The sequence below is a fragment of the Marmota monax genome, unplaced genomic scaffold (genome assembly GCF_021218885.2).
Source record: "Marmota monax isolate L192 unplaced genomic scaffold, Marmota_monax_Labrador192_F-V1.1 WCK01_AAM20220418_F8-fsc00013, whole genome shotgun sequence".
NCBI lineage: Eukaryota > Metazoa > Chordata > Mammalia > Rodentia > Sciuridae > Marmota > Marmota monax.
Window position 1 is genome coordinate 18,847,797 of NW_026692202.1, and position 12,805 is coordinate 18,860,601.

Sequence of the window (12,805 nt, forward strand, 5' to 3'; positions counted from 1 at the left end):
GAACCTAGAGGATGTGTAGTGTCACAGACAGGGTAAGATCACCTACCCTGAATACCAGAAACTTTAATTCATTCCGTCTGAAAGAACAGTGAACGTTAGGCAACATATTTTTAATTGTATAAGTCATTGTGTGTGCAGATGTGAGTGTACCAGCTGTACATAAGTACCACATTTTCAATCTGTGTAAAATATAATGGATAAGGAGCAAATGACAGTAGGCTTAGCCCCTGATGATTTACAAGGCAAGAAGGCAGCTGCCTGGTGAAGCTGCTGCTAATAATTAGGGAAGGCATAGCCTGTGTCCTGTGCCACTCAGCAGCTCCAACCATTGAAATGACAGCCAGTTTGCTTAGCTCTCTAACCCCCATTCTTTGTGGGCCAGGAGTTAATTTCTTGTTGAGAACATTGCTTTTGATTGTCATCATCTCCGCTATCATTATAACATCAGGTGTGACATGATGATTGAAAATCCCAAGTAGAAACCATGATGGATGAGCAAGATAGGAGTTGTTTTTAATGTTTCTTTTAACATTGTTAGTGAGGGAAAAACTATTTTTGAAACCCCATGGACTGAGTTTTTAACAGGGCCCTGTTGCCAGTTCTGTGGTTGACAAGAAAATGATAATGCTTTCTTTGGCTCGAGTGATCTGCAAGAAGTGTCACAGCACTCCCTCCTTGTGGAGAACAGCTCTCAACAGGACTGATTGGGAGGGAAATTAATAGGCTTCCCATTGTTCCATGCATTTTTGCCAGGATATTTCATTAGTGTAAACACTGAACCCTTTGTCATCTTGTTCAGCCACTTGACCCTGGTGATTTTCAATTCTGCTTGTGCCCTGATGAAGTATAGCAGTGGCATGCACGAGACAGGCACTAATTATTGGAAGCAGAATCATTGCTGACCCAGTACGAGATTAACTGCTCCTTTGCAGTCTTTATTGTGGGATATTAGCAGTGTCTGGTTATCTTGCTTCAGTTGAGGGATTCAGGACAATAGCAGTGCTGATGGTAATGTTGGCAATTTCCCTGTTTGTTTTGCAGGTCACTGCCAGGGGCTTTGGGCCGCTGTTACAGTTTGCCTACACTGCCAAGCTGTTACTCAGCAGAGAAAACATCCGCGAGGTCATCCGCTGTGCTGAGTTCCTGCGCATGCACAACCTGGAGGACTCCTGCTTCAGCTTCCTGCAGACCCAGCTCCTGAACAGCGAGGATGGCCTGTTTGTGTGCCGAAAGGACACCGCGTGCCAGCGCCCACATGAGGACCATGAGAACTCCGCGGGAGAGGAGGAGGAAGAAGAGGAGGAGACGATGGATTCAGAGACAGCCAAGATGGCTTGCCCCAGGGACCAGATGCTTCCAGGCCCCATCAACTTTGAGGCCACTGCCCTCCCAGTAGCAGAGAAAGAAGAGGCCTTGCTACCTGAGTCCGACGTGCCCACGGACACCAAGGGGAGCTCAGAAAAGGATGCACTGACCCAGTACCCTAGATACAAGAAATACCAGCTTGCATGTACCAAGAATGTCTATAATGCATCATCACACAGTACCTCAGGTTTCGCAAGCACATTCAGTGAAGAAAACCCTGGCAACAGCCTCAAGCCAGGGCTTGCCATGGGGCCGATCAAAAGTGAGCCACCCAGCGAAGAGAACGAGGAAGAGAGCATCACGCTCTGCCTGTCGGGAGATGAGTCTGACATCAAGGACAGAGTGGGGGATGTCGAGATGGACCGCAAACAGCCCAGCCCTGCCCCCGCCCCCGCCCCCACCACCCCCACCGGAGCCACCTGCCTGGAGAGATCCAGGAGCGTGTCCTCGCCTTCCTGTTTAAGGTCTCTATTCAGTATAACAAAAGGTGTGGAGTTGTCTGGACTACCCAGTACATCTCAGCAGCACTTTGCCAGGGGTTCAGCGTGCCCTTTTGACAAGGGGATCACTCAGGGTGACCTTAAAACTGACTACACCCCTTTCACAGGGAATTATGGACAGCCCCAAGTGGGCCAGAAGGATGTGTCCAACTTCACGCTGGGGTCGCCCCTCAGGGGGCCTGGGTTGGAGGCTCTCTGTAAACAGGAGGGAGAGCTGGACCGGAGGAGTGTGATCTTCTCCTCGAGCGCTTGTGACCAAGTGAGCACTTCGGTGCATTCGTATTCTGGGGTGAGCAATTTAGACAAAGACCTCTCCGAGCCGGTGCCAAAGGGTCTGTGGGTGGGAGCTGGCCAGTCCCTCCCCAGCTCACAGGCCTACTCCCACAGCGGGCTGATGGCTGACCACTTGCCAGGAAGGATGCGGCCCAACACCAGCTGCCCGGTGCCAATCAAAGTCTGCCCTCGCTCACCCCCGCTGGAGACCAGGACCAGGACTTCCAGCTCCTGCTCCTCCTATTCCTACGCAGAGGATGGGAGTGGGGGCTCACCCTGCAGCCTCCCTCTCTGCGAGTTCTCCTCCTCACCCTGTTCCCAGGGAGCCAGATTCCTTGCCACGGAACATCAGGAGCAGGGCCTGATGGGAGATGGAATGTACAACCAAGTCCGACCCCAAATTAAATGTGAGCAGTCTTACGGAACCAACTCCAGCGATGAATCTGGATCGTTCTCAGAAGCAGACAGTGAGTCGTGTCCTGTGCAGGACAGGGGCCAGGAGGTAGGGAACCCACATAAGTTCAAGCATGTGACCTACTTTCTCCGTTCTTTGGACTTTTCCCTGCCCTCACCACCACTCCCTGATTGTTCTTATTTGCCAAGGCTAAAGGCGATAGTAAAGGGACTTCCCCCAATCCATGGAGGCAGGATACAGTAAGGTGATTCCAAATTAACCACTTTTGCTTTAAAAGGAACTAAGTATTTGCTCTATATTTCAGTACTCAATGAGCAGAAGTAGCTGCTTATGAAAAGAGTAAGTCTAATGCATGAAAATGCATTCAGGTACTTTGGATCCTCCCCACCCCTCCTCCTCCCTTTCTCCTCTCACCTCCAACTACTTTGAAAGGATACTGTATGTATCACCCTCATTCTTGCTTTTCAATCCCTTCAGCATGAAGGGAAATGTAGATTCTCTTTCAGAATTGATTGATTGAAACTAGATAGATCAACACAAAACAAGTGCTCTCCCAGTACCTTGTATGTTTTCCTTGTCAACAGAAGACCCCCAGGGTCATCCTGTGTCCATCACAATGTAGGTGATGGAATGCTGGTCATCCATTCTTGTCCCAGGATCACTGCACAAGTGTCTTAGTCAGCACAAGTAGATATATAATGGCTCATTTCCGGAGTTCTCACAAAATGAGAAGTCATTTTATGGAGTAGTGGTTGTATATACCCTGAAAGCAAAGTGCTTTGTAGATAAAAATATCCAAAGCCTCAGTCCATGTCTCACTACTTGTGGTAGAAGAAACAGGGGCAACACCAGCCATATCATGAGCAAGACTCATGTGACTAAAGAGAGAGAAGAATAGGAGCCTCCATTGGTCCCCACAGTGTTCCCTAGATAAATCAGGAGTCTGTGTCATAACCTGGCACTCTCTGCACTGTCTTGCTGCTGACACGGAACCAGCCTGAGACACACCTGTGCCTCAGATCTGCTTCAGGAGCAGGAGTGAGCAAACCTAGCCAGTGACAAGTCCTACACTCCTGTGTCCAGAAAGCACAGAAGAAAGGAAGTGTGGTCCTCGTGAGGCCAGCATACTGGACTCATCTGCACTTCCTGGGTGTTAGCTTCTGTGGGGCAGCAGATGTTAACCTAACCAGACAGCAGAAATGCCACACGGGGTGAGGTGACTTTTTACAGAGCCACGTGCAGTTTATTCAGCCTCCGCAAGATTGGCAGGCAAGAAGCACTTGAGGTTTTAGTTCAGGCATGTTTTGAAAATAGATTCCAGAGCTCCCTGTGCCAACTGTAGAAATGCCCTGTGGTCACTTCCTCTGCTTTGCTAACTAGCCTGTTCCCTGCTCTACTGTTACTACCTGGCACAAATGGAGAAAGACAGAAAAACAGAGGATTGAATTTAACTAAGAAAATTATAAAGGAAATATGAATAGGAACTATTTCCATTCAGATGTACCTTATCCCCTTGGGTTTGGGATGCACCCAGTATCCCAGTCAGATGCACAGATATGTCCTGGCCTCCGGAGGAGTGAGGTTTTGTGAAAACAGGGAAATGTTTGCATTCTCTGTCCTCATTCATTCTTTCCTTCTGACCACAACTTCTGTGGGGTTTGCTTTTTGTCCCCGGAACTGTCAAGCAGTGTACCTGATGCAAAAAGCTCATCTCTGGGCTAAGTTCATCCGCGTGACGACTTATCTTGCCCTGTACTCTGTGAAAAGAAGACTAATGCCTGTCCTTTTAGAGAAACCCCACCATTCAGCCCTCAAGAGGTTGTGTTTTTATGATGTGTGCATATGTTTCAGGAACTGTCAGTTTCGGATACAGTTCCTTGTGCCCCTGTAATAGTCCAAAAGAGAGCTTATGTCACTTTTTGGAACTCAGCACCATCAGCAAGAAAGCATGTGTCTTTTCCACGTTCAGGCCACGTCAACATCCACCTTAGAGCTGAAAATACTCAGTTAGAAGGAAGAATTTTTCTTTCAACCTATAGAAAGTCAAGAATAGGACTACCCTCCCCTAAATAAATACCCCTGCTTGTAATTTTTGTTTTTACTTAAATCTGTTGTTTGCTGTGTTAGTCAGTTTTTTGTCACTATAACCAAAATACCTGACAAGAACGACAAGTTCATTTGAGGCTTATGATTTCAGAGGTCAGTCTATGATTGGCCAATTATTCTGGGCCCACGGTGAGGCAGAACTTCATGGTGGAAGGGCATGGCAGAGGAAAGCTCATGTTAGGTATGAAGTGGAGGAATAAGCAGATGGAGCCAGGGACAAGATATATAATCCCCAAGGGTATGCCCCCAGTGACCAACTTCCGCCAACCAAACCCTACCTGTTTGCATTTACCACCCATTACAGTATTCCTTTTAAATAATTTCTACAGCAAATGGATCAATCCACTGATTAGGTTACAGTCTCTCATAATCTGATCATTTCAGTTCTGAACATACCTGCATTGTTTAACATGACCTTGTGGTGGGTTGGGGGGGCAGGAGGAGACACATTATATCCAAACCATAACATTTTGCATTCCCTAAGTTACAAGAAAAGAGACATTTGCCAAAGCTCTCTGCCATCTCAGGAGTCACACTCAGCCATTCTTGGTAATTTACTTTGTTCAGAGGAGAAATAGTCAAGCTAAACTTTTTCCCAGTTTGACATTTCAGTGTTCCTAGAGTAGGGGAGGTCAGGTTTTCTAAGAACTGACTGTGTCTCAGGGACTTGGCATGACTGCTCCTCTGGGAAGTAATAACATTTTTATAAGGAGTTATTTTGACCTGGTGGAAGTGTTGTTCTCAGGAATATGCTAAAGGCAGTTCCTTCCCCACATGAGTTATAACTTGTTTTTTTTTTTTTTTTTTGTTTTGTTTTGTGTTTTTAACTGATCCAGAAGCCAGCATCTGTTAGACTTATTCTGCTCTGACTTGCTGTCATATGGGATCCAGGTGCTTTCTCTTCAGGTAAACCCCAAGGAGACACCAGAGTCAGAAACCAATTTGGGGTTCCTACATGCAACCCACCACCAGTCTAATACTAAAGGTGTTCCTGCCCAGTCTCTTTTTCTCCACTTTTGTAAGGAGCCAAATGTTAGCTCAAAAGAAAAGGGTCGATATAGCTTTTCTTCCATAAGATGTTCTAATTACACCATGTTAAGTAGCTCTCCCATCTCATAAATTTTTAATGTTTTAATTTTAATAAAAATTTTTAATTTTTAAATTTATCATCTTTTTTAACTCTTTCCTAGCTTTGAAAAAGACTTAAATTAGCACAATAAAGTTCTTTATCAATTAAATAATTTAAATAATTTTTGGGGGGTGCTGTTGATGAAACTCAGAGACTCACACAAGCTAAACATGTGCTCTACCTTAAGCTACACCCACAACTTTCTTTTTTTAAGTGCTAAAATACGGAATACCCAGCCCCAAATATACCAAATTTAACAAGATTCCTCTGTGCCTCTAATGATATTTATTCACATATTTTAATAGCATTATGCTGTATAATTCTCAGCAACTTCCTTTTCCACATAGCTATCTACTGTGTACATGCCTCTAGTCGATCACATACTGCCAACATGTGCTTCTCTAATATCCATAGCTCCCATAAGTCATAATTTATTCAGCTATCACCTAGCAACAGATATTTCAATTGCTTCCACTTTCTTCCCCCTTATAAAGATTGCTCCAATAAACATTTTTGTGAACATATTGTTAGTAGTGGTTCTTTTATTTATATGGGTTGTAGTCTCATAAGTGAGGTAAAGGTTTTACCCTTTTATTTAGACCATCTAATTACCTTGCCAACAAGTTAACAGATTATAGCGATTCAAATACCTTTCAGCAGGTAAGGAGTCTCTATTTCCTCCATTCTTCCCAGTGCTAGTTATCACCAGTCTTTGTAACTTTTGCTTTTTTGATGGGTATAAAATGGTGACTGCCAGTGAGGTTAACCTCTTGTTTGGTGTATTTCACCATTTGAATTTCCTTACCTATGAATTGCCATTTTACATCTTTGCCCATTATTCTTTTGTGGTGTTTAGCTTTAAACAATTTATAAGACCTTAATCCTGAATATTAGGATTATTATTCCTTTCTCATGGATGTTACCTTTGTTTTCTCCTAGTCTATTTATTATTTATAGTATTTTTTCCATATAGAAAATCTTAAATTTTATCTAGTCAAGGTATCAGGTTTTTTTCTTTTCTTTATGACTTTTCTGGTTTTGCTATATTCCTTAAGAAGTCAGTTTGTGGGGCTGGGGATATGGCTCAAGAGGTAGCGTGCTCGCCTGGCATGCGTGCGGCCCGGGTTCGATCCTCAGCACCACACAAACAAAGATGTTGTGTCTGCCGAGAACTAAAAAAAAAAAGAAAGAAATATTTTAAAAAATTCTCTCTCTCTCTCTCTCTCTCTCTCTCTCTCTCTCTCTCTCTCTCTCTCTCCCTCTCTCTCAAAAAAAAAAAAAAATAAAAGCTAAAGGCAAAAACTTAAAAAAAAAAGAAGTCAGTTTGTAAATTTTTCTCTTCCAAGGATGAAACAAGTGAACAAGTCATATCATGTAAAAAGTCACAAACCAGTATGCATAACAAGGTCCTAGTTCCTTTCATAAAATACATATAAGAATACAGAATAATGGGCTGGGGTTTGGCTCAGTAGCAGAGCACTTGCCTCGCATGTGTGAGGCACTGGGTTTGATTCTCAGCACTGCATATAAAAATAAATAAATAAGGGTCCATCAATAACTAATAAAACATTTTTTTAAAAAAAAGAATACAGAATAAGATATAGAACCAGTACACAGAATAAGATAAGTTGGAAGCAAGGTTTGGGAAAGGGAGTACAGGGAAATTTTCATTTTTGTGTAGGTCTTTAATGTTTGCATTGTATGTATGTATGTATATCTGAACACACACACGTTTATTTTTTCATGGAGTCATAATATCTATACCATAAAATTCACTGTGTTAATCAGCTTTTTATTGCTGTGACAAAATACCTGAGAAAATCAACTTAAAGAAAAATAGGTTTTTGGCTCATGGTTTCAGAGGTTTCAGTCCATAGGTGCTTGGCCCCATCACTTTGGACCTGTGGTAAGGCAGAACATCATGTTGAGAGGGTATAGTGAAGCAGAGCTGCTCACCTAATGGTGGCTAAGAAGCAAAGAGAGAGAGAAGAAAGGACCAGGCACAAGATATATCCCTCCAGGATACCCCCCAAGACTTCCTCCAACGAGGCTCCACCACTACAGTTTATACCACCTCCCAATAATCCTTTCAATTATGAACTAATCAACAGATTGATCTATTAATGAGATCCAGTGTCTTCATGATCTGATCACTTCTCAAAGCCCCACCTCTGGATTTTGCTGCATGTGGACCAAGCCTTCAACACATGAGCCTTTGAGGGATATGTCCTATCCAAATCAGAACATTCACCCTATTAAAGTGAATAATTCAATAGGTTTTAATATATTTACAGTTGTACAGACTTCTCCAAAAAAATTTCATCACCCCAAAAGAAAACATTGTACCCATTAATAGTCACTCCTATCGCCTACTTCCCTCAACCCCAGGCAACCACTAATCTACCTTCAGTCTCAATGGCCTTGTCTGTTCTAGACATTTCATATGAATTGAATCTTACAATATATGGGCTTTTGGGTTCAGTACATCATTCCTTTTTATTGATGAACAATATTCCATCATGTGGATCCATTTTTTTGAGCCATCTGACATTTTGTTGAATCATCACTGGTTGAGAAACTTTGGGTTGTTTACATTTTCTAGCCATTACCAATAATGCTATTATGAGCATTGAGTGTGAGTTTTTCGTAGACATGTTTTCAGTTCTTTTCATTGTGTATCTAAGAGTGGAATTACTGAATCATATGATAACTCTATATTTAGCCTTTGGAAGAACTACCAGATTGTTTTTCTAAGGTGGTTGTAGCATTTTACATTCCCTCCAGCAGCATATAAGGGATCTGGTTTCTCCACATCCTCACCAATACTTACTATTGTATGTCCTTTTTTATTGTAACCCTCTAGTAAATGTGATATGGTATCTCACTATTAGTTTATAGGTGTGTTTTTAGAACTTGAAAATTGTAGAGCAGTCACACTTTTCCAAGTAGTAAGCTTCCTAGTAAAACTGTTTTGTACCCAAAGTGTTTGTAATTGTGGATTTAGGTTTGTTTTTTTTTTTAATCACTAGAAAGTAGAGTTAATTAATTATCTGGATTTGCTTTACTAACATGATTCACATTGAGGGGATAAAAGTATATGAGAGTGAATGTATCGGGGGGCATAGGGAGAGAAAGAGAAAAATTCCCTTCAGAGCAAACACTGAAATGGTACAGAAGAGCCATGTCTTACTAACTCCTCCTACCCAAATGCTGGCTTTGACACACACTTTGTATGTAAAATTTTTACAATCATTTCTGTGGTTTGGTGAATCAGGCATGTTTTTAGAAGTGTCTGTAATTAGTCTGCTTTATAAAAAGAAGACCTTGCAGGGCAGTGTAGAAGTTGGTCATATTTCTAATTGCAACAGTGTTTTCATCTTGTCTACAACATTCTCAACATCTGGAACTCCAAAGCATACTGTATGTCTAGAAGAAGAAGCCAAGTGACAAAGACAGTGGGGGCTGATAGAAATAATAATACTACATGTCAACAGGCAGATCACGTTTTTCAAAGCACTTTCTTCTTCAGTGATCCAATTTTATTCTTTATAGCAACCCTATAGGCTAAGTAGGGTAACTGGTACTTCTGTCTGACTCACAGATCTTCAAAGAGCACTAGAACAGAGAGAGTGACCTGTCTGAAATCACACAGCTCATAAGTTTCAACATTAGGATAAAATCCCAGGTATTCCACAAATTGTGCTATAAACTGGACCACAAGAATAGAGAGTAGAAGGGCATTTCTTAGTCGGAAAGGAGATCATATCATTGGCATCTACTCAGTACTGACCTGGCTGACTCCTTCCACCAGCCCTAGAATCACCAGTCCAGTGAGTATCTTGCTGCCTCCCCAACAGCTCACCAGGACAAGAGACTTAAAGAGCACAGATTAAAGGCTTCAAAGAGCTGACTGTACATCAGTGTCTCAGAGTATCTTATTAATATGGCCCTACTACTGCAGCTTCCATTCAACATCTGATAGTGAAACTAAAATTGGAAAAAAATATTCACAAACCACTCTTCCAAAGACATGCATGTTTGGGACTGTCACTCCAAAATCTGCAGCTCCGTCTTCCTTTTCCAATAACCCTTACCCAGCAAATGAAAAGCACCAGGCAAGTGAAATGTGTGTTCAGAGGCATGGTGAGATGAAATGGTACCACTAATTGCAACTTCTTTAACAAAATGTGCAGAGCAGCCGGGCACAGGGGTGCACACTTGAAATCCAGGCTACTTGGGAAGCTGAGGCTGGAGGATGACAGATTTGGAGGCCTGCCTCAGGAGCTTAGCAAGACCTTATCTCAAAATAAAAAGGACTAAGGATGTAGCCCTGTGGTAAAGAACCCCTGGGTTCAATCCCCAGTATGGAAAAAAAATTGCTAAACAAATGAATATCATGCAGAAATCCATGATCCAAGAGAGTTGTCATTTGGGGATGGGAATTTTTTCCTCTCCTTTTGTCTCAAATTTAAATTTTCTGTAAGAAGTTATATTCATGTAAGTTTTTAAATTTTTTTAATGAAAAGAAAGGGGGTAATGACTTAGGCTAAAGAATCCAGGTAGTTGTTGGCAAGCTGTTTGTTGAGAAGGGAATACTGGCACTGGGGGAGAGGGGCGGGTCTGGCTGCAGGCTCCCCTATTCAGGGACTCTGTCCGGCCATGCAGACAGCACGAAGGAAGGACATTTAAGGTTTCATGCACCATCTTGATATCCCAGCCTCCTGCCACCCTTTGTCAGCTCCTTAGGCTAGAGGTCCCTGGGCATGCTGCAAGAACCATCCATTTTGCTGACTGCTAAAGAGCTGGAGCCCCTGGAAGATTTAACCCTCCTCTGGACATTGCTTAGGGGAGATAGAGCAAATACCATCCTAAAAACCAATTTCTAATCCCTTTCCTCCTGTGTGTTCCTGAGGGAAGAGAAGAGTCAGCACTTTGCCAGGGCTGGGTAAAATCAACAGTAGCTTATTGTGCAAACTGTGACAGCAGCCTGTAGTGCCCTCTTTGGCCCTTGACTTGCTGACCAGTGGCTGCTCCTGCGTGTCTGAGCTCTTCTCAGAACCAAAGCAGCAGACTCATGGCTGAGGAGAATCAGCACTGACAAATCCCACATGCATTTCCCCTTTTATGTTGCCTGCCTGCCTGGAGCCACATGTGGCTGGCAATATATAATTGGAGGCCCTTCAGACAGGTGTTGGTGATAGTTGGCAGGGCTCTTCATCTTGTCAGATTGTCTGTTCTGCACTGTTCATGAGGTCTTATAAATGAAAACCGAATCACTGATGAGAAGTGAAATCCTGGAAGAATCAGTGGGTGGAGGGCCAGTAAGATGTTAAGCCCTGTTGGGCTTATTTGTGATGTAGTAATTTTCCCAGAGAAAAAGAGGACAGCCCCAGTCTTCTCCATGTGTTTCAGCTTTCCAAGCCCCAGTGGAATTCATTATTGGACTTTTCTGCCCCCAAGTGGGGAATGCTGGGCACCCAAGAGTCTGTGAGTAGAATATTCTCCAGGCGACCAAAGGACTGATGGCTGCTCCTCGTCTCCGGGGAAGATGCCCATTGGCTCCAACTTAACACTCTGAAAGCAATAAAGAGATGTAGTCAGGCTCCCACCATGGCCCTCCAGGAACAAGTCAGGGGCCTCCACCTGCTAATCAGTGAAAGTTCTTCCTTGCTGCAGGGGTAACATCTCTAAAAAGACCCAAGAGCGAGGGGTTTCTTTTGTTGTTTTGTTTTTCCCACATGGAAGAAAGTCTGTAGTTGACTATTTTCTTTTCCTGTGACCCTTTTTAAAAAGCAGCTTGAGTTGCAACAGCCCTGCTGAAATTCATCTGGCCTTTTGCTTCAAGGACTTTGAAACTAGGATTGTTGATTTTTCCCTTTTCCTGCCAGTCCCGTGTCCTGTCTCCCTTGTGTTTTATGTTTACTGTCTAGATGACTTTAAATACAGAAGCTCTTGGTTTGGAAGTCCTTTTGACTTCGCTGTGGCCTGAATTATAGGTGTGTTTTCTTTCTGAAAACAAGTACACATAATTTGGAGCAGAAGAATGGCTTTGTTGTCACCAGAGGGGGAAACTCCAGGAGCCCCCAAAATGCCACAACCCCTGCTGTGTCGAAACATCCCATGTCTCCAACAGACAGACCTCTGTGTTACAGAGAAACTGTCCGGGATTTGAGTGTCTGTTTGTTATCCAAAGGGTATAAAAGGGAAATCAAACATTCTTTCATATCATTATAAGCCTTGTGTAAACACAGCCCCATGGACAAAGGCCTTTCCCCAGCCTGTAACAAGGAACTGTTTGTCCTGGCTGCCTGTCTTTAGCAGTTGGAGCAGGGCTCAGCTGAGAATAGTGTAATGTGCTCTGCTGCGATTTTGCTTTCTTGGGCCAAAATTTTACAGGTGTCATGGGACATGGTTCACCATGTGGAAGTCCAATCAGAGCACCCATTGGGAGCCCTTAGTAAATGCCACATTGAGCTGGCTCAGAGGTAGGAAGTAAACTGACAAAGAAATTGCACCCAACTACAGAGAAGTCAAATGATCATTTAGGGTGATTGCCTTTGTGCATGAGGATTAACTAACCACCGATGCCAGAATCAGAAATCAGATCTGCCAGTATCTGATGCAACCAAAGAAAAGGCTTGAGCTTAGGCTAGAGACACTTCTTCACTCTCAGTCCCTTGAAAGACACCACATTAACACAAAAGCATCTGAATAGTAATGAGGGCTTGACTCCTTCACCATAAATATTTTGATTCATGAAACCCAGGCTCGTGTGTTTTTCTGGCTGCTCAGATTGAGTCTTCTAGAGCTGTGCTGTCCAGCACAGTAGTCACACCCTGCACATGGCTAGAGAACCCCTGAAAGGTGGCCAGTCTGAGCTGTGATGTGCTAGAATGATAAAATGTATACACATATATGTATGTATATGCTTTGGGTGTTTGAATTTTTTTTAAATGTTAAAGATTTCTTATAATTTCTGTATTAATTACATGTCAGAAATATTCCAGCTCTGTTGGG

The 12,805-nt window shown here is 43.1% G+C and overlaps 1 protein-coding gene across 11 annotated transcripts in view; it reads left to right on the forward strand.

Annotated features, from left to right (window-relative positions):
• Bach2 (BTB domain and CNC homolog 2) overlaps positions 1-12,805 on the forward strand; it is a 337,701-nt gene that overhangs the window by 311,592 nt on the left and 13,304 nt on the right. For all 11 annotated transcript variants that reach the window (XM_046431287.2, XM_058575631.1, XM_058575647.1 and 8 more), the window contains one exon: positions 1,042-2,640. In XM_046431287.2, coding sequence (XP_046287243.1) covers positions 1,042-2,640 — 1,599 coding nt within the window. The remainder of the gene's footprint in view (positions 1-1,041; positions 2,641-12,805) is intronic.